This window comes from Tinamus guttatus, unplaced genomic scaffold (genome assembly GCF_059628265.1).
Source record: "Tinamus guttatus ecotype Peru unplaced genomic scaffold, ASM5962826v1 Tinamus_guttatus_pri_ptg000629l, whole genome shotgun sequence".
Classification (NCBI taxonomy): domain Eukaryota; kingdom Metazoa; phylum Chordata; class Aves; order Tinamiformes; family Tinamidae; genus Tinamus; species Tinamus guttatus.
The window spans coordinates 688,898-708,035 of NW_028289163.1; the positions used below are offsets into that span (position 1 = coordinate 688,898).

At 65.2% G+C, this 19,138-nt stretch overlaps 6 protein-coding genes and 1 long non-coding RNA gene across 8 annotated transcripts; all 7 read left to right on the forward strand.

Moving 5' to 3' along the window:
- Window positions 1-453: 453 nt before the first annotated feature.
- S100A16 (S100 calcium binding protein A16) lies at window positions 454-1,385 on the forward strand. Its single transcript, XM_088535326.1, has 2 exons — window positions 454-615; window positions 1,152-1,385. Exons 1-2 carry the CDS (start codon window positions 463-465, stop codon window positions 1,314-1,316), a joined length of 318 nt encoding a protein of 105 aa, XP_088391452.1. The 5' UTR covers window positions 454-462; the 3' UTR covers window positions 1,317-1,385.
- A 1,368-nt stretch (window positions 1,386-2,753) lies between these two features.
- On the forward strand, window positions 2,754-3,597 carry LOC104569503 (protein S100-A4). 2 transcript variants are annotated; one of them, XM_010216472.2, is made up of 2 exons: window positions 2,754-2,894; window positions 3,428-3,597. In XM_010216472.2, exons 1-2 carry the CDS (start codon window positions 2,754-2,756, stop codon window positions 3,590-3,592), a joined length of 306 nt encoding a protein of 101 aa, XP_010214774.1. In that variant the 3' UTR covers window positions 3,593-3,597. The 2 variants fall into 2 exon arrangements, with proteins under 2 accessions (XP_010214774.1, XP_088391641.1); XM_088535515.1 differs by having other exon boundaries at window positions 3,434-3,597.
- Window positions 3,598-4,964: 1,367 nt separating this feature from the next.
- On the forward strand, window positions 4,965-5,358 carry LOC104569510 (protein S100-A6-like). The gene is made up of 2 exons (XM_010216480.2): window positions 4,965-5,120; window positions 5,217-5,358. Exons 1-2 carry the CDS (start codon window positions 4,983-4,985, stop codon window positions 5,355-5,357), a joined length of 279 nt encoding a protein of 92 aa, XP_010214782.1. The 5' UTR covers window positions 4,965-4,982; the 3' UTR covers window position 5,358.
- A 1,214-nt stretch (window positions 5,359-6,572) lies between these two features.
- On the forward strand, window positions 6,573-7,046 carry LOC104569505 (protein S100-A12-like). Its single transcript, XM_010216474.2, has 2 exons — window positions 6,573-6,746; window positions 6,861-7,046. Exons 1-2 carry the CDS (start codon window positions 6,594-6,596, stop codon window positions 7,044-7,046), a joined length of 339 nt encoding a protein of 112 aa, XP_010214776.2. The 5' UTR covers window positions 6,573-6,593.
- Window positions 7,047-9,068: 2,022 nt separating this feature from the next.
- On the forward strand, window positions 9,069-9,520 carry LOC148592201 (protein S100-A7-like). The gene is made up of 2 exons (XM_088535497.1): window positions 9,069-9,260; window positions 9,352-9,520. Exons 1-2 carry the CDS (start codon window positions 9,069-9,071, stop codon window positions 9,514-9,516), a joined length of 357 nt encoding a protein of 118 aa, XP_088391623.1. The 3' UTR covers window positions 9,517-9,520.
- A 1,529-nt stretch (window positions 9,521-11,049) lies between these two features.
- Window positions 11,050-11,916, forward strand: LOC104569509 (protein MRP-126). Its single transcript, XM_010216479.2, has 3 exons — window positions 11,050-11,132; window positions 11,378-11,539; window positions 11,625-11,916. Exons 1-3 carry the CDS (start codon window positions 11,124-11,126, stop codon window positions 11,811-11,813), a joined length of 360 nt encoding a protein of 119 aa, XP_010214781.2. The 5' UTR covers window positions 11,050-11,123; the 3' UTR covers window positions 11,814-11,916.
- Window positions 11,917-13,456: 1,540 nt separating this feature from the next.
- On the forward strand, window positions 13,457-13,819 carry LOC148592202 (uncharacterized). The gene is made up of 2 exons (XR_015913954.1): window positions 13,457-13,606; window positions 13,712-13,819. It is a non-coding gene; the product is annotated as an uncharacterized LOC148592202 (long non-coding RNA).
- The last annotated feature ends 5,319 nt before the right edge of the window (window positions 13,820-19,138 follow it).

The following is a 19,138-nucleotide window of genomic DNA, read 5'->3' on the forward strand; positions in this document are numbered from 1 at the left end:
GTTCCCGAGTTCCGGAGCTCACCCGGCGCAGGAAAGCGCCAAGGCCGGGTCAGGCCACGCAATTCCCCTTCCCGTCAGCACACATCCTGCCGGGATCCAGTGCCGGCTCCTGGGTCGGCTCCATCCTGCCAGGTCTATCCTTAGGAAAGGGCTTCCTGGTGCGGCCAGCAGGAGCAGGTAAAAATCCCTGCGGATGAGGCCGGAGCCAGCGGGGGGAACCGGCCGGTAATTCCTGACCTGCCGCCATTCCCAGCCCCATTCCTGGCTAATGAGCGCCGGCCTGGGGCCAGCGGGAGCGGGCGCTATGGGGCCATAATTGGGATCCCAGCACCAGCGCGTGGGCACCCGCAGCACAGGCGGGACGTGTGGGGCAGTGATGGGGGGTCCCGGCTGTGCCCGGGGGGCAGGACCCCCCGAATGCAGCGCGGGGGATAAGGCTGAGCCTCCCGGCAGGCGGCGGCGATGGCCGATGGCACGGAGCTGGAATGGGCCGTGCAGGTGCTGGTGAACAACTTTGACAAGTACTCGAGCTGCTGCTGCTGCCGCCAGCCCCGGCGCATCAGCAAGAAGGATTTCCGCAAGATGCTGAGCCGCGAGCTCAACCACATGCTGACGGTGAGGTGGGCGCGGGGCACGCGGAGCGCGCGGGATGCACGGAGCCCCTTCCCACGGGATGCGCGGGGCGCCTTCCCATGGAGCCCCTTCCCACGGGATGCGCGGGGCGCCTGCCCATGGAGCCCCTTCCCACGGGATGCGCGGGGCGCCTGCCCATGGAGCCCCTTCCCATGGGATGTGTGGGGTGCCTTCCCACGGAGCCCCTTCCCACGGGATGCGCGGGGCGCCTTCCCATGGAGCCCCTTCCCACGGGATGCGCGGGGCGCCTTCCCATGGAGCTCCTTCCTACGGGATGTGCGGGGCGCCTTCCCTTGGAGCCCCTTCCCACAGGATGTGTGGGGTGCCTTCCCACGGAGCCCCTTCCCACGGGATGCGCGGGGCGCCTTCCCATGGAGCCCCTTCCCACGGGATGTGCGGGGCGCCTTCCCATGGGATGCACGGGGTGCCCGCGCGCAGGGTGGGTGCGTGAGCGAGCACGGGGCCGTGCCGGCAGCCGGCTGATCCTCTCCGCTCGCTTCCCTCCCCGCGCGCCGCAGGACACCGGGAACAAGCGGGCGGCCGACAAGCTCATCTGCGACCTGGACGAGAACAAGGACGGGCGCATCAGCTTCGATGAGTACTGGACCCTCATCGGCGGCATCGCCAGCCCCATCGCCCACATCATCCGCCAGCAGGAGCAGAGCGTCAAGTACACCAAGTAGCGACACGAGCGCCGCCCGTTCTCAGCCCTCCGCCTCGGCCCCGCCCGCAGAAGCTTCGCCCCTTTTTCCCCCGCCAAAAACCAAAAACACCCGCCCCCCCCGCCCCCCCCGGACCCCCCCCGGCCCTGCCTGTTATTTATTGCTGCAATAAAACGCGGAGGAGCAGCGGGTCCGGCCGGCTCTGCCTTCCCGGGGGGGGACGGGGGGGTTGCGAGGCCGCCAGGGGCCGCCAGGGGGCGGCAGACACCGCCGGGGGTGGGGGGGGACCGGGGGGGGGTGGATTCATCCCGCCCCCCCCGGCGGGACGGGGCTTCCCGCGGGATGAGCTTGGAACGGCGGGGAGGGGGGGAACGGAGGAGGGGACACCCCGGGGGGGCCAAGCGGGGAGCTGGGGGTGCCCGGGGTCCCCCAGCCCCATGGGGTGTCCTGGAGCCCCGTCCCCATCCCGATGACGCCCGGGGATTTTCCATCGGGAGGAGGCTCCCGGGGAGGGGCCGGGCCTTCCTCCTCCTCTTCCTCCTCCTCGCCAGGCCCCGCTGAGGTTGAGTCAGGCCGCAGGAATCCTGCTGCGCCGGGCAGGGCTGCAGCGTGACTCGGGCTGCGCCCCGCGCCACGTCCCGCCGTGGGCGTCCGGGGTGGGAAGAGCGGCCCGTGCAGTGGGGAGCGGGCGCCCGTTGGTGGGCACTGCACTGGCAGGTGCACGGGGCTGCATGGTGCACGTTGCATGGGTGCATGGTGCACGTTGCACGGGTACATGATGCACAGTGCATGGTACGCCATGCATGGCGCACGTTGAATGGATGCATGGTGCACAGTGCATGGTGCACGATGCACAGTGCGTGGTGCATGATGCACAGTGCATGGTACACCATGCATGGTGCACGTTGCACGGGTGCATGGTGCACGTTGCATAGGTGCATGGTGCACGTTGCATAGGTGCATGGTGCACAGTGCATGGGTGCATGGTGCCCAGTACGTATGTACGTGGTGCATGGTGCACATTGCACAAGTTCATGGTGCGCGATGCATGGTGTGTGGGTAGATGGTGCATGGTACACGGTGCATGACACCAATCCCCCACCCTTCATACCATGCCCAGGCACCCGGGCTGGAGCTTGCGGTGCTGCCCAAGCAGCTGTGCAGCCCTCAGCATCAAGATTTCCCCCCAAAACCCTCAAATCTGTGCCCCCCTGCACCCCCGGGAGCAGCCAACTACATTTGCTCCCTTATTCCAGCAGAGCCAGGATGTGGCCCCCTCGTCCCCCTCCCAGCAGCCGCTAATCGGATCACACGGACCGTTAGGCAAAAATGAGGCGTGGGCGAAACCGGGGTGCTGGGAAAGCCCAGGGGCGCCGCGGGCGGTGGGTATAAAGCGCCCGCGCACGCCGGGCACCCACAGCGCCGCGTTCGGCACCACCCGCTGCCCCCGCTCGCCCCATGGCCTCCTCGCTGGAGCAGGCGCTGACCACCATGGTCTGCACCTTCCACAAGTACTCGGGCCGCGAGGGCGACAAGTACAAGCTCAGCAAGGCCGAGCTCAAGGAGCTGCTCAACAAGGAGCTGCCCGTCTTCGGGAGCGTGAGTGTCCCCTTCCCGCCGGGATAACCCCTGCGCTCCCCGCGCTGCCTCGTGAAATGGTCAGGAGCCCCATTGGGATGGAGGGATGGGAGGAACTGAGGCCCTGGGAGGAGGCAGAGCAGGAAGAAGAGAGGGAGGAAGAGAGGGAGGAAGAGCAGAGTCCCTGGGCAGCAACAGGCCTATGTGGGAAGGAAGCTCGGCTCTTCTCAAACCCACAAATCCCCCTAGAAATATTCTGATTGACGGAAAAACACAAAAGTTCTCCCATTTCACCCCCTCCTCCCCCACACTTTACTTCCATTTTTTGGCACTTCCCCTTGTGGTTTCCAGCTCCAGCCGTGCTGGGGGGCGAAGCTGCGGAGATTTCCTAGCAGGGCAGACGATGCTCCCAGTCCCCGGCCCGGCCGCGCTCGCCCCTCTCGCACCCTCCTTGCAGGTTTTGGGACCCGGGGGTGGTGGTGGGGAACCGGCCCCATTTTGGGTGCACTGCAGGGGGTGGGAGGCGCTGAGCTGCTCCGCTCTGCCCCTCGCAGAAGCAGATGGATGAGGCCGAGTTCCGCAGGATCATGAACGACCTGGACCACAACAAGGACAGCGAGTTGGACTTCCAGGAGTTCGCCTGCTTCATGGCCTGCGTGGCCATGGGCTTCAACGAGTTCTTCAAGGGCTGCCCGGCCCCGCAGCCCCGCAAGAAGTGAGCGCGGCCCCCCCGGCCCCCGCGGGCTGCCGCTATCGCAATAAAAGCGTTGACGAAACCTCCGAGTGGCTCTGCCGGGTCTGTGGGCAGTGAGAGCAGACAGGTGACTCACGGACAGCCTCTTCCTGCACCCCCCCCCGCCCCAGAATTTTCCATGGAAAAGCTCACACAAAGCTGCTCCAAGCAGCAGGAAAAGCTGCGGGAAGAGCCCGGGTGGGACGGGAGGCAGCGGCTGGCAGGGGGATGTGGGGCGGCCCGGGGGTCCCGTGGCTCCTGGCTCATCCCAGGTCCCCGGGAAGCAGCCCGGGCTGTGGGACCTGGGGAGGCTCCAGCCTCGCTCCCGCCTCTGGCTCCTCCCGCAGTTGGGAGCCTCCTCCCCACACCGGGATTCGCACCCGTTTGGCGCTGGGCCAAAAAGGTCCTTGGAGAAAGGAGCTGGAAGAAAGGAGACAGGCGGGGAATCACTCCCGGCCCCGTCTCTTTTCCCGTGCGGTTCTCCCCCCGTGCTCCAGAGGTTTTCAAGGGGAGCTGCGGGAGCACCAGGGCGTTTTCCCTGTGGTTCTGGGCACGTACAGAGGCTGCACAGGGCCCGGAATAGCCGCATTGCGTAACGCAGCGCCAGGGAAAGGAGCCTACGCGGGTTGGGAAAGTGAAGGCGGCGGAGCGCGATTCCCGGGACCCGCGGGACCCGCGAGCCTCGGGGGCTGCGGGGACAAGCGGCTGCGGGGGCAGCGGGCCGGGCCGCCGGCGGGTCCCTGCGTCCCCCCGTGTCCCCGCGATGGGAGCTCCCCGCAAACGCGTCCCCGGGGCGGGGAGCGCCGGCCCCGCCGCGGCTCCTTTCACCCGGGCCGGGTAGCGCCGGATTTTTGCCCCGCTGAGTCACGGGCCGGGCGGCGGCTCCCGGCGGCGGGACGAACCCCCCCCGGAGCCCCGGCGGGATCGAAGCCCCTTTCGGCCCCGTTGGAGCGGCCCGGGGGGCAGCGCGGGGATGGGGGGCGGCTGCAGCCCCCGCCGCACCCGGCGCTGCGCAGCCCGGTGGGGGGGGGGGGTACCGGGGGCGGCACCCGGGCGGGAGCGGCTCCCCGCGGCCCCCCCGCCGTGGGAGGACCCGGGCCGCCTCTATAAGAGCGAGTGGGAGCCGGCCCGGCCCGTCCCGCCGCTCCGCTCCCGCCGGTAAGTGCGTCGCTGCCGCCTCCCCCCGCAGCCGCCCCCTCCCCAGGCCCCGGGCGCCTCCAGATGTGCGCGGGGCCCTTCCAGATGTGCGCGGGGCCCTTCCGGCATTGCGCAGAGCCCCTTTGCAGCTGCTTGTTCCCCCCTCTCCAATACTGACCAAGGGGTCTCGGGGGGCCCCGCACTGACCCCCCAATCCCGCTCGCCCGCAGCCTCCAGCCATGGCTGCCAATCTGGACCACGCCATCGGGCTCCTGGTGACCACCTTCCACAAGTACGCGTGCAAGGAGGGTGACAAGAACACGCTGAGCAAGGCCGAGCTGAAGGAGCTCGTCCAGAAGGAGCTGAGCATCGGCTCGGTGAGTGCCGGGCTGGGCTGCCGCGTCCCGCTGCGCTGGCCCGTTGCCGCGTCCCGCTCCGGCAGCGTCTCACTCCCACCCCTTTTCCCGCTCCAGAAGCTGGAGGAGGCCGAGATCGCCCAGCTCATGGCCGACCTGGACCGCAACAAGGACGAGCAAGTGAACTTCACGGAGTACATCACCTTCCTGGGGGCCTTGGCCATGATTTACCACGATCTGCTGAAGGAGTGCAAATAGCGGAGCCGCCCGCGATGGGGGGAAAGGGGGGCGGGGAGACGGGCAGGAATAAAGTCCCTTTTGTATAAGTTTTTGGTTATTTTTGATTCTTAAATAAAGCATAACTTCATGGTTGATGTTGATTTTCTTGCTTTACTTCCTTCTCCTCCTTTGGGCCAGGGGGGAGGAGGGTGCTGAGGATGAGGAGGGACGGAGCGGGAAGCAGAGCCCAGGGCCGCTCCTGTTTGGGTGCTGCCGCTGCCCTGTCCCTTGCTGAGACCCACAGGGGAGGACATGGGGGGACAGCGGTTCCCAAAGGCCTGGGGTGGGGGGCGCAGGGGACCCTCCTGTCCTTGGAGGGGGCTCCTAAGCAGGAGCATGGCCCAGTGCAGGGCTGGGGGGCTGGATTGCAGTGGGAGAGCCGGGAACAACACGGACATTCCCAGGGGAATTGAGCTCTCTGCCTGCTCCAGCAGAGCCGCAGCTCCCGGGATGGGTCACCTGCCACCACCCGTGGTGTCCCCAGTGGTGGCAGGAGGCAGAACCCGCCTCGGGGGCTACGCGGTGCCAGCACAAACAGGGGCACGGCCGCTCTGACGGTGCCACGCATCCGTTCACACCTCGGGGACAGCTCGCGTGTGGCCGCAGCACCCGCCTGGGTGAGGCGGCACATCCCACATCCCGCCCATCCACCTCGGGACACGCAGGGACGGCCCCGACCGGCTCCTTCCTGCTTCTTCCAGGACATCCTGGTGTCCCGTACACACACAAAAAACAGCAAGTCCATGCTGGGGCTTGCACCACCTCTCCGCAACCTTTCCCCAACCTCTGCACAACCTTTCGCAGCGGGAACACCCAGCGCTGCCCCCAGACCCCAGCAAAACGCACCCGGTTGTGGCTCTTGCAGCAGCCGCAGAGACCCCGGCAGCTCCTGTCCCCCGGTGCCCCCCGCCGCTCCCGGCCCCGGGGCGTCTGGCGGCGCCTCCCTGGGGAGTTGCCGCTTCCCGGAGCCGGGTGGGAGCCACCAGCCGGGCCTTGCACAACCGCCGTCTTCTCCCGCCCCGGGCGCCGCGAGGGTGTCGAGCCGGTGCGCGGGGAGGTATAAGAGGCGCCGCGCAGGCAGCGCCGCCTGCACCGCTACCCCGGACACACCGCAGGTACCGGGGCTCCGGGGCGGCCGCGCGATGCTGCTGCGGGGTGGCCGCTCCGGAGGCCCCTCCGAGCCCTTCTCGCCCTCTCTCCCGCAGGTTCATCGCCATGAAGACCGACCTGGAGCTCGCCCTGGATTGTGCCGTCAACGTGTACCACGAGTACGCGCTCAGGAAGCCCCTGGACGACTACCTGAGCCGCGGCGAGTTCAAGGCGCTGCTGAAGGACACGGCCAAGCCCTTCCTGGACAACACCAAGCCGGTAAGGGCAGGGGCAGGTGGATGAGTGGGTCCTTGGGTCGCCCGTGGAGGCGGCTGGCAGAGAAGGAGCCCCGGGATCCGCCGGGATTCACCTTTCCGGTGTGTCCCGCTGCAGCCCGGGCTGTCCGTGGAGGCCTACATCGAGCAGCTCTTCACCAAGGCGGACAAGAACCGCGACGGGCGCCTGAAGTTCACCGAGTTCCTGAGCACGCTGTCGCTCATGGCCATGGACGCCCATAAGAGATCCCACGAGGATCCCAAAGAGCCTGGCCACGACCATGACCACGACCACGGGCACTGAAGCAGGTCCTGGTGACCATGTCCAGCACCTCGTGCTATTCCTATCCCGTTGTCCGTTTCTGCCCTCACTCTTGAAATAAAGTTTATTTCTCCCAGCACCAAATGGGTCTGTCCTGTTGCCTCAGGAGGGCAGGGGAGGGTACAACACATCCACCCCAGCCCTCGGTGTGGGGCAGATACTGTAACGAGGGCCATGGGGGGTTTTGGGCTCCTCCTGCCACCTCTCCCCGGTGACCAAGGGACCCGGGTCTTGTGGGGCTCAGCTCTGCACTGATGTGGGACAAAAAGCGGAATTCTGCTCCACGGCACCGAGGTCATGAGCCCCCCCGGGACAGGATGCCCAAGAGGGAAAGAGGCTCCTTGTCCTTTGGGGTTTGCAACCATCTGAGCAGGAATTGCTCAGCCCTGGAGCCCAGGCTCACCGGCTGCACCCGGGAACAAGGGGGGATACTGGGGGGCGTCCAGGGGGTACCTGCTCCCCAGGGCTTGCCTTGCTGCGTTGCACCCCCAGGACACAGCGCTCACCCCCAGGGCTGGCGGGGACACTCGGCCTCCCCCGGCTCCTCTCCATCACCCCCCAGCCCAGGAAGAAGCCTCAGGCCGTGCAGCCCCTGTCCCCAACCGCCAGCCCAGCCGGGGGGCGAGGTGACCCCCCGCAATGCCAGCGGCCCCCATGGGCAGAGGATGATGCCATTAGTCAGAGATGCCAGCAGGGAAGCGCCTCCGCCAGGAGCGTCGGCCCTCCCGTTTCTTCCCCTCCCTGCCCTATTCCTGCAATCTGCTCTGCTATTTTTACCCTCCTCCGTGGCACCTTCATTGTCCTTCCAATACCTGCTCCATTTCCAGGACGTGTTTGTGCCCTGCAAGAGCAGTGCCGTTGAGCTGCTCTTGCAAAACCCCTACAGGGTAAGGGGCAACCTTGGAGCCTCGGCAGCCTGGGCTCTTGCTCAGAGCCTCTGCGGTGCTTCCAGAGCAAAGGGAAAATCAGGGCATGAGCAAGGGGCAAGGAAACCATGGGGAAAAAGCAACATAGCGAGGGGCGGATACAACCTGTGCCGTGGTAGGTTGTACAACGACGCGGCGGGTGCAGAGCCGGGGATCACACGGGCAGCAGCGGGGGAGAAGCCGCCCATGCGTCTCCCCCCGTCACTGTCCCCGTTTCCGTGACCAGCGCGGCCAAAAATCCCTAGAATGTCACAAAACCTGCAAGGTCCCGGCCGGTCCGGTCCCAGCGCACGCGAAGGTTGCACAAGCGCACGCAGCATCTCCCCTCGCCGCGGGCGCTCGCGGCACCCCGGTGGGCGCTACCGGGAAGAAGGCGCCGGGGAGGTGACTTCCCACCTTGCAATTTCCAGGTGCGGGAAAGGGCAGCTCAAGCTGCTGCTTGCCGCCGGTGCGTCACGCGCTGATGAAAGAGGCCTCCGAAGCGGATAAAAGGCCCCTGGGCTCTCTGCAGACAAGCCGGCCCCCGCAAAGCTCCTCGACAGCAGGTAGGTGACAGCGCGAGGGCCCGCGCGGCTCCTGGGCGCTCTGGGGACCCGGCCGGGCACCCTTCAGCTCTGGCCCCGCACGGTGCCGGGTGCCTTGGGCTGCAACGAGGCTTTTTGCCGTTCAAAAGCCACCGCGCTTCCACGGCGGGGCTAGTGGCACACGGGGTTTGCGGCCCAAAGGGACATCAGGGATGGAGATGCAAGGTCCACCACCGAGCCACCTTCACGCCCTTAACTAGCCTTAACCAAATGGCCTTCACAGATCTCGAGGTCTATGGGTTTTTTTTATATGGCTATAGGCCTATTAGAGGCCCTTGTGCAGACCGGCCCCGTTGTGCTTGACGAGCACGAGCCGCTTTGCGGGTGCAGCTGCAATTAGAGGCGGTCGAGCAAAGCGGGAGGACGGCAACGTTCCCCGAGCCGTGCGCGACATCCTGGTGCCTGGGAGCCGCTACGGGCCGGGAGCCTCCGCCTGGGAAGCGGCTCTGCTCCTGACGCTGCGGGTTTCTCCGCAGGTATCCACGTGTCTGGCCATGTCCGCCGCTACCACCAGCCTCCCCCAGCCCCGGCCGCTCCCGGGAAACTGCAGCATGGAGACGGCCCTGCAGACCATCGTGAACGTCTACCACCGCTACAGCGCGCGGCAGGGCAAGCTCGACCTGCTCAGCGCCCAGGACTTCCAGCAGCTGCTCACGGAGCAGGCGCCCACCTTCCTGGCTGCCTGCGTGAGTGCAGCGCGCTCAGGGCTGGGGACAACACGGAGCGGGGACGCGGTGGCCACGCAGCTTCCAAACTTGCCCTTGTCCCCTCTTACAGGGCAGGAGCCGCCGCGGCTACCTGGAGAACCTCTTCAAGGAGACCGATATCAACCGGGACCACGAGCTCTGCTTTGAGGAGTTCAGCATCGTGCTGGCCAAGCTGGCCGATGACGCCCATCGCATCAGCCACGGCAGCGACCGCTGCGGGCAGGAGGCCGACTGAGCCCGCGCGGCTCCGCTCGGGGCCACGGGCTCCTGCCCGGCCGCTCCCGTCCTGCCTGCCCATAAACCAATAAAGCATCACCTAAACCAACCGTCTCCTTCCTATTCCGCCTACATCCGCCCCATGGGAGTGGGGTAGGTGCTCGGTTCATTTATGCCCAGTCTCTTCCAGACACAAAATGAGCAAAGGGCAAAATTACCAGGAAAAGGCATCAATTTCCACAAGGATAATTCACAGCAGGATGTGTCCTCACCACCACGACAAGCTGGGGGCTCTTGGTGCGTCCTGGAGGACACTTTCCCCATGCACATTAAGGCTTTCTGCTCGATAGGGAGTGTATTTAACTCTCCTTTCCCCAAATTCCAGAGGAAAACTCAAAATGCAGCTTTTTCCACCAGCTCCCTCCTGATCCCCTCATCACCCCATGCCCCTTGATGGGGGAAGCTCCCGGGTGCCCGGCCAGGCCCCGCTCCGGGGGCGCATCCCGCTTGGAGCCGGGGCCCAGCCCCGCGCTGGCTCTCGCTGCCGGCACAGGCGGATTTTGCAAACGCTCTGGGGCGGCTGCTGCACGGGGCACCCGGCCAGGCCGCTGCTCCAGGGCAGGAGCGGCCCCGGGTGCCTCAAACCAGACTCGTCATCCGTCACCCGCCGGCACCGCGTCCCGCTCCTTCCTGGGCACCTGCGTTTGCTCAGCCCCATGCGGGGCTGGGGGCAGAGCCCAGGTGCAGCCGCAGCCTCAAAACGCCGGGATGCCAAGACCACAAGAGCTGCAGTTTCCTGAAATTGCCACAATTCCGCAACGGGGCTGCCGGTCCTCACTGCCCTCTTGTGAAATGTCCCGGCCCTGCCGTGCACCAAAATATTGTGAAATGCATCGCGGGCCCTTAGCGAGCGCTGCCCGTGCACGGTCCTGCCAAGCATCTGCCCCCAGTCCCAGGGCGACGCTGGCCTGGCCCGACCCGCACTTGAAGAAAGCGGCGCCAGAAAATCTTGTCCTGCTCCTGCTGCAGCCGCCCGGGATGGGTCGGCCACGTGGGGACACGGCCTCTGGGCCGGGTAAAAATACACCTTGGGCCCCACCCTGGCCCTGCGGTTTGAGGAAAAACATCGACTGGGGAAAAACCGGCTTCGGCGGCAGCTGCTCCGGTGGTGCCGGGGCCAGCCGGGCTCCCCCCGCGCTGCCAGGGTGGGCGCTGGAGCGGGGCAAAGCTCTGCACCGCCTGGGGCAGGGGGAAGAGCTGGGGGTGGCCCTGGGGGCACCTCCTTGGAGGTGCATGAGAAGCCCCCAAAATCTCAGCAGAGACCAGGCCCGATGGAAGCAGTGGAGAAGAGGGCAGGAGCTGCAGCCTGGGTCACTGATGCCACTGTGTCCTGGTCACCTCCCGGCGGGATGTGACGCTCCGGCGTTTCGGGAAGAGCCGCAGAGACCTGTTTGAGGAAGTGGCAGCTCCCGGCCTTGGGCAACGCAGGACGATGTCGCGAGCACGGACTGGAACTGCACGAAACGGGGGTGTTTCACAAGCGGGGGGCGGCCGGGAGGGCTATAAGAGCCGCCGCTCCAAGAGCATCTCCACTCCGGTCCAAGTCCGCACCGCCGCGTTGCCGAGATGAGCCAGGTGAGTCGAGGGCTGCCGGGGGCTTTTCCTTCTCTTTTCCAGGACCGGAGCAGTTTGCAGCCCACTGACCCTCCACCTGCGGTGCCGCTTGGGTTTCCGGAGCCACCGGCTGCAGTGGTGGCTCCAGCTCCAGCTGTTTGGCCGGCGGCTCTTCCCAACACATCCTGGTTATGCTGGAGCCTTGCTGGGCAGCATCAGCAGCCCTCCGGTCTCCTTCATTTCTCCCTCCATCCTCCTCCTTGCAGACCTGCCAGACAGCCCAGGCACCGCTCTCCGAGCTGGAGAAGTCCATCGACACCATCATTGATGTCTTCCACCATTACTCGAGGCGGGAGGGAGACAAGGATACCCTGACCAGGGCAGAGATGAAGCTTCTGCTGGAGAAGCAACTTGCAAACTACCTGAGGGTGAGTCCAGTCCTGGGAGATGGAGGAGACCTGGGCTGGGATGTGGCCAGAGCGTCACCTTCCCTCCTTGGCCCTTCCCTTGCAGCATGTGAAGAACCAGAGCTCCCTGGACCAGATCTTCAAGGACCTGGACACCAACAAGAACCAGCAGCTGAGCTTCGGTGAGGTGATGATGCTCATCGTGCGGGTCACCATCGCCACCCACGAGCACCTGCACTTCTGCGAGGACAAGCAGGGCCACCAGCACGAGCACCAGCACCAGCATCACCACTGAGCAGCACCAGCATCGCGCGCGGAGCCGCAGACCCAACCACGTCCCTCCTCACGCGGCCTGTCGCTTCCCCACTGGTTAATAAAGATTTGCTGATGCTGTCAAAGCTCTTGTGGCCATTGAATGGTTTTTCTGCAAGGGACCAGCCTGCTCCCCGTTGGGGATTAAACTGAGGGGGTTGTAGCAGGGTGGGGGTCTAGGAGAGGTGGGAGCTCAGGGTTGAAGGAGCAGGGTGGTGCAAATCCCATCCCAGTGCACCAGAGCTGGGCAAAGGGAAGGAGCATCCCCATCCGCCCGGGATGTAACGGAGCGCAGGGCTCTGGGTCTGCGGGGATGGTCTCTGCTACAGACCACAGCTCGTGGGAGAGCGCAGCAGGGAAACGTCCTCACCAAGCTGTCACCGAGGCAGGCAGGGGGTCACCGGCAGAAGCAGTTTGGAGGAGGGAGCGGAGAAAAAGGAACCCTCGTGATTTCCCAAGAGCGCCTCGAGCGCTGAAATCGCCGGGCGCCGTGAGGAAAGAGCCCCGGCTCCCACCCGCGCCCATCGCCGCGGCCTCGGGGCTGCCCCCGCTCCGCGAGCCGCGGCGCGTCCCTGCTGCCCCCTCGCGGCAGCCCCGGTCCGGCACCCTTTTCTTGCCCAAAAAAGGCCTGTTTTAGGGCCAGAGGCTCCTATTCCCCTCCAACACGACTTTGCTGGGGGCAGCTCGCAGTTCCCAGCTCCCGTGGCCTCTTCCCATCCCTATGGCTCACGGTGCAGCACGGGCAGGTGGCAGCACGGCCAAGGATGGGCACTGGAGCCACCTGCACAGGTGGCATCACCTGCCCTGGTGACACTGGCCCTCCTGAGCACTGCAACCCCCCATCAGCTCTCGTCCCTCCAAGGGGCTCAGTGGTGCCCACAGATACCAGGTCTGCACTGCAGATGCAGGCTGGGTCCCTCCTCCTCATCCTGAACCCGGGAACACCCATGCGTGACTCCTCATCCCTGCAAAACGACCTCACGTGTCCCTGCAGATCCCCCACATCCCTGCAGACCGTGTCCCTGCAGACCATGTCCCTGCAGATCCCCCTTCCAGCTCCCAGCGAGATCAGCATGAGGAGCCCTAGCCCTGGGGCTGGGTTTTATGAGCGGCCGCGGGGATGCGGCGCAGCTGTGCCAGGCCGTGCCGGCACCTGGAGCAGCGGGAGGCAGGAAAATCACGGGTGACTCAGGGTGATTTTCCTCCCCGCTTCCCCGTTCCCGTGGTGGAGCGGGATGCTCAAGGGCGGCGAAGGCCTCATCGGTGCATCCTCCTCCTCGCGCGCCCGCTGCCGTCACCCCCAGGAAGGGCCCCGTTCTCCCGCTGCGGCCCCCGCGCTGCCCTACATTCCCGGGGGAAACACCCTGCCGGGGAGGTGCTGCCTCCGGAGAGGCACCGGGAACGGGACGGACGGGCAGAAATCCGCACCCCTCCGCCCACCCTCCCGGCTCACACGGATCCGCGGGAGCTGCTCCCGCCACCGCAGCGAGCGAGCGGGGGGTCCCCCGCGTTGCCCCCGTCGCCCCCGTGCTCAGGACGAGCGTTTGCGTCTCCAGCTCAACCCCGCGATCGCGGCCGGGCCGGGGGAAGGTCCCAGCGTGTGAAGCCCCGCGCCCGCCCGGCTCCTCCGCAGGCCCCGGCATGTCCGGGCTCCTCCGAGCCATCACGGACATGATGAGCAGCCGCCGGGGCAGCGCCGGGAAGGGGAAGAAGCCGGAGCCGTTCAGCCGGAGCGAGTTCAAGAAGCTGCTCCAGCAGGAGCTGGCGCCGGCCAAGGTAGCGGGGGCGCGGGGAGAGGGATCCCGGCGATCCCGGCGACCCGAGCCGGGCCGCTCCGGCGGGAGCCGCGCTCTGACGGCGCCGCCGCTCCTCTCCTCGCAGCGTCCGTCCGGCAGCGAGTACCGGAGCGTGTCCGCGGCGGACGCGGCCGCGGAGCCCATGAACCAGCCGGAGCGGGGCTGCGCGCACTGAGCGCCCGCGGCTCCGGCGGCCCCGCGTTGCCGAGAGCCGCAGACGGAGGCGACGCCGGCGGCGTGGACGGGAGAGCGGGGAAGGCGCCGGCGCCGCGGGGAGCTGGAGGCTGCGGCCAGGGGTTGGCGGCTGCTCCTGCGAGTGTGTGGCAAAATTCCCATGGAATTGGCTGGGGGGAGAGGAATGGATCCCAATGCTTACAAGAGTGTTTCCCTCTAATAAAGGAAGCTGGGGCTACACATTGGCTTTCTTCTCCCTTGCTTTCATTTTAGGAAAGCTTTTCCTGGGGTCCCGGTGCGATCGCTTGCATGAAGGGATCCTGCTCCCCACGGCAACCCCGGAAACGGAGGCTGTTGTGACAGGCAGGGAGGGTGGAAACCATTTGTTCCACCGGAAAAAAAAATATTGCATGCAGCACGATATTGCAGGCGGTGTTTGCATCCTGCTCTGCACGGGGCCATGGGCTCGCAGGCAGGTCCAGGAGCTGCACTGCGGGGTCAGGGGCTGCTGTCACCGTGCGCTCAAGATGCGGGATGTGGGATACGGGGCAGCTCTGTAAACTGCTTGGAGGGATGAGCTTCGGCACTGTGTACTGGCCAGGTTTTTAGGGCTATTTTTCTTCTTGTTATGACTATTCTATGATGCAATTAAAGAAAAGCAATAAACCTCCACACATGAAGTATGCCTGGCTGCCGCGAGCAGTGCAGGGACACCCGGCGTCCCAGAACGGGTCAAGAACGGAGCCCTGGGGCCAAGAGCAGCTGAAATCCCAATGGTGGCGGCAGAGGGGCAAGGGGAAGACGCTGGGATGGAGAGTTCAGGGCAGAAGGGCAGTGCGGGGGGACTGTCCCCAGCAGGGTGATGGGGACCCGGCCAGGGCGCAGGGGAATGGCACGAGCAAACCAGGGAGGGCTGAAGGAAGCAGCGACACAAGGGAAGGTTCAGGACATGATGCTTTTATTGGTCCCCGGGCGCCTCTCGGGGCCGGGGCGCAGCTTGCAGGGAGCCCATGGGGCTGGCGGTGCCCGGGCCCCGCTCACTTCTGCTTGTGCTGCGGTGCCTGGTAGATCTGCTGCTGCTGCTGCGGGCACTGCACCTGCGGCTTCGTGCTGGTGCCGTGGCAGCAGCTGCCGCCGCTGTGACAACCGCCACCGCTGTGGCAGCCGCCACCGCCGCTGTGGCAGCCACCGCCCCTGCTGCTGCCGCCGCCGTGACATCCGCCGCCGCTGCCGCCGTGGCAGCCGCCGCCGCAGCAGCCGCTGCTCTGGGGCACGTAGCGCTCCTGGTCCTTTTCCTGGCGGGAGCACATGGCTGTCCTTGCGCTGGCCTGCGGGGAGAGGAGCTGTCGGTGCCTCTGGGAGCCCTGGCCCAGGCCCCAGCGCGTCTCCAGTGCATTCCCAGTGCATCCCTAGTGTATTCCCAGTGCATCCCCAGCATGTCCCCAGCATACCCTCAGTGCATCCCTGGTGCATTCCCAGCACATCCCCAGCATGTCCCCAGAATATCCCCAGTGCATCCCTGGCGCATTCCCAGCACATTCCCAGCATGTCCCCGACATATCCCCAGTGCATTCCCAGTGCATCCCCAGCATGTCCCCAGCACATCCTCAGTGCATCCCCAGCACATCCCAAGCACTTCTCCAGTGCATTTCCAGCATATCCCCAGCACATCCGCAGCACATCCTCAGTACATCTCCAGTGCATCCCCGATGCATTCCCAGCACATCCCCAGTCCATTCCCAGCATGTTCCCAGCATATTCCCAGTACAACCCCAGCACATCCCCAGCACATCCCCAGCACATCTCCAGTGCATCCCTGGTGCATCCCCAGCACATCCCCAGTCCATTCCCAGCATGTTCCCAGCACATCCTCAGCACATCCCCAGTGCATCCCCGGTGCATCCCCAGCACATCCGCAGCCTATTCCCAGCTTGTCCCTGGCTGGATGTGCCACCGGGCACAGTCCTGGCCGCTCTGCAGCCGCTGCCGGATCCTCCCGGGCAGCAGGGCCTCGAGCCGGCGCTTCGGAGCCGCCCGGGTCGGCAGCATCCCCGTGCATTGGGCTGCGTTGGGCCCCGGTGCTGCGTGTCCCAGCTGCGGGTGCCGGCACAGCCTCAGAGCAAGGCCGGTGCTCCGCTGAGGAGACGTCCTGTCGGGAATGCGTGCAGCTTACCTGCACTCGAAGGAGAAGCTGAGAGGAGAAGCGGATGAGGATGGCCAGGACGGGCTCCGCTTTATACGGATCCCGGGTCCCCTATCCGGAAATGAGACAGCTCCCCGTCACCGCGATTTGTTACTGTCCTGCCCAATCCCCACACGACCGCCCGCTGTTTACTGGGCTCGCCTGACTCACCGGTGATGGATATCGGTCCCGTTTTATCTGCTTCCTGTGCTGCATAAGTGTCTAATTGGCAGCCTCACCTGTTCGATGGGGAAAACCGTGGCTGCCCGCGCTTCCAGGGCTCGTCTGCCCCTGCCTGTTTTGCTAAATTAAATCTCGGCCTAATTATGGGCCCGTCTTGTGTGGCTTTACTCTTGGAGTCCTGCTGCTGGGATGGAGCTGAAGGAACCTGGGAATGATCCCAGCAAAGAGGAGCAGAAAGTGCCCCCTCTTCCCTCCCAGAGCGGAGCGGGGATGCGACACTCCTGGGCTTCCCCAAGGAAGTGTCTCGGGTCCTCAGGCTTCCTTCTCCTCTCCATGACCCCAAAAAGGCCCTGGATCTGCTGGGTCCCCATCTCAGGGCATCAGTCCTAGAGGACAGAGGACAAGGGATAAAAGCAGGGACAAGCCCGAGAGCAAGAATATCAGGCTGGAGATGCTCAAGAAGGTGCTGAGATGCCCCTTGGCGTATGAAGGAGCTGGAGCAGCTCCCCACTGTCCCCGCTCATCCCATCCTCAGGCTCATCCCATCCTACGTGCCACCCACCAGCACCCCCGGCCAAAGCAGTTGGACTCGGGGTTCCTCCTTGCCCTGATCCCCGGAGGTGACGTTAATAGTGGAATATTCTCGTGTCTGCACCCTGTGCACACATTGCAGGGAAAGGAAAGCACTGACACACGGGAGGGCTCAGGAAATTGGGGCTTCTTTGGATCCCAGGCAGCTTCTGGTGCCCCCAGTGCTCAGCTGCATCTCCAGGCCCAAGCGGCACCTTCGGCACAGCAGGAGGCTGTGGGAATCACGGGAATGGGGAGAGCCCCAGCGCGCCTGGGTACATTGCACAAACAGCAGAAGAATGAAGATTTGGGTGAAACCATTATTCACAGCACAGCACTAATTAGAGCGGGGCGGTGGCAAACATGTTTATCGCCTCGCGGGAGATGGAGCCGCCCCCCGCGCGGGGCCTGCCGGGACGATGCTCCACCACTGGGACCCAAATGGGTTTCAGCACTGTGGATTTTGCCCCGGGGTTTTGGCTCTGCCCATGGCCACGAAGGGTGGTCGGTGCCCGCAGGGTTTCACCCTGCTAGAGCGAGTGGGTCCGCCCGGTCACCTGCCTCTTGCTTGAGAACCTGCCTTAGTTTCCTTGGTGCCGTTCCAGCACCCAGAAAGACTCTTATTTTCACCTCTCTGGGGAGACGTCTGGCTGGTTTATGTCACAGAAGCCCAGAATGGTTGAGGTTGGATCCCTAGGGATCACCTACTTCAAACCCCTGCTCTGGCAGGGACACTAGAGCACGGGGCAGCCGGTCGCATCCAGACGGGTTTGGAAGATCTCCGGAGAAGGAGCCTCCACAGCCTCTCTGGGCAGCCTGTGCCAGGACTCTGTCATCCTCACAGGAAAGAATTTCTTCCTCACATGGAGATGGAGCTGCCTGGGATTCAGTTTGTTGCCCCTTGTCCTGTCACTGGCCACCACTGGGAAGATTTTGGCCCCATACTCCCTACAGTCAGTGCTGAGGCAGTGGCTGCGATGGAGCAGTTGGAGTAAGGTGACCCCCAGGATGGCTGGGTACATGGCAGCTTCAGACCAAGGGACAGGAGCAGCAGGGAGGGATGGAGCGGAAAACACCGACACGAGGGGACTGCGATGGGAATCTTTTTATTGCTAGAGCTGTTACAGTGCAGAGCATGTCCGTGTTACATTGCCCGAGAGGAAGAGGAAAAATCACAGGATCACAGCTCAGTGATCACACTCAGAATCCCACTCATTGCTTCAGGTTGCACGAGGACAGGAGGGAGGAGGAGACATTTCTCTTGCTCTCCCATCTCCTTGTTGGATCCTCTTATTTGATCTTCCTGGCTGGTGCTTGGCAGACCTGTGTTTTGCAGGCGACCGGTGCTTTGCAGGCGACTGGAGCATTGCAGACCTGTGTTTTGCAGGCAACTGGAGCATTGCACACCTGCGTTTTGCAGGCGACTGGCGCTTTGCAGACCTGCGTTTTGCAGGCGACTGGCGCTTTGCAGGCGACCGGAGCATTGCAGACCTGTGTTTTGCAGGCGACCGGCGCTTTGCAGACCTGCGTTTTGCAGGCGACTGGCGCTTTGCAGACCTGCTGCTGCTGGCTGGGCCCTTGCTGGAGCGCGGGCACGCAGCCCTGCTGCACGGCCGGGCCGGGCGCCTGCCCCGGGCAGCACTGCTGGGCGCGCGGCGCGGCCGGGACGCAGCACGGCTTCCCGCCCTGGTATCCCGGGACGCCGCAGGACGAGGGCTCGGCGCACACGGCCCGGCAGCCTCCTCCGGACGAGCCGCCGCACCTCTCGGAGCAGACCGACCTCCCGTAGCTGTTGCATCCTCCGGAGGAGCCGTAGCTGTACGTGGGCCTGCGCACACAGCCCGACCCGCAGCCTCCTTGGTAGGATCCCGAAGACCCGCGGCACCTCTCGGAGCAGACCGACCTCCCGTAGCTGTTGCATCCTCCAGAGGATCCGTAGCCGTACGTGGGCCTGCGCACGCAGCCTGACCCGCAGCCCCCGTGGCACGCGTTGGCCGCGGAGGAGCCCTGGCAGCGCTCGGAGCACACGGGCTGCCGGTAGCCGTAGTGCCGGTAGTCGTGGCCGCACATGCCCTCGACGCCTTCACCGTCGCAGCCCGAGCAGGAGCCGTAGCCGTAGCGGAACGGCGTGCGCCGCATGTCCAGCCAGGACCCCGACGGGTCGTACCAGGTGGAGTTGAGGTTGAAGTAGGACTCTCTTCCGGAAGAGTAAATCATGTCTGAGCTGCAGGGATCAACCTGAAATGCACGGGGGCAGATAGGAGACCTCTTGCATTTCCATCCCCTCTATTTCCATTTAGCTTCCCCCAAAGCGGCCCTGCTCATCTTCAGAGCCTGGGTCTGAAGGCAGCTCTTGATGCTGCCCAAAGCTGCCCAGCTGTGTCTGAACCCTCCTCCTGACCT

Bases quoted from the DNA above. Each gene is read 5' to 3' on its own strand.
- LOC148592201 (XM_088535497.1), top strand. From the start codon at position 9,069: ATGTCCGCCGCTACCACCAGCCTCCCCCAGCCCCGGCCGCTCCCGGGA. The intron at 9,261-9,351 runs GTGAGTGCAGCG...CCCCTCTTACAG, and splicing joins CCACCTTCCTGGCTGCCTGC to GGCAGGAGCCGCCGCGGCTA.
- LOC104569505 (XM_010216474.2), top strand. From the start codon at position 6,594: ATGAAGACCGACCTGGAGCTCGCCCTGGATTGTGCCGTCAACGTGTAC. The intron at 6,747-6,860 runs GTAAGGGCAGGG...GTCCCGCTGCAG, and splicing joins TCCTGGACAACACCAAGCCG to CCCGGGCTGTCCGTGGAGGC.
- S100A16 (XM_088535326.1), top strand. From the start codon at position 463: ATGGCCGATGGCACGGAGCTGGAATGGGCCGTGCAGGTGCTGGTGAAC. The intron at 616-1,151 runs GTGAGGTGGGCG...CGCGCGCCGCAG, and splicing joins AGCTCAACCACATGCTGACG to GACACCGGGAACAAGCGGGC.
- LOC104569503 (XM_010216472.2), top strand. From the start codon at position 2,754: ATGGCCTCCTCGCTGGAGCAGGCGCTGACCACCATGGTCTGCACCTTC. The intron at 2,895-3,427 runs GTGAGTGTCCCC...TGCCCCTCGCAG, and splicing joins AGCTGCCCGTCTTCGGGAGC to AAGCAGATGGATGAGGCCGA.
- LOC104569510 (XM_010216480.2), top strand. From the start codon at position 4,983: ATGGCTGCCAATCTGGACCACGCCATCGGGCTCCTGGTGACCACCTTC. The intron at 5,121-5,216 runs GTGAGTGCCGGG...TTCCCGCTCCAG, and splicing joins AGGAGCTGAGCATCGGCTCG to AAGCTGGAGGAGGCCGAGAT.
- LOC104569509 (XM_010216479.2), top strand. The intron at 11,540-11,624 runs GTGAGTCCAGTC...CTTCCCTTGCAG, and splicing joins AACTTGCAAACTACCTGAGG to CATGTGAAGAACCAGAGCTC.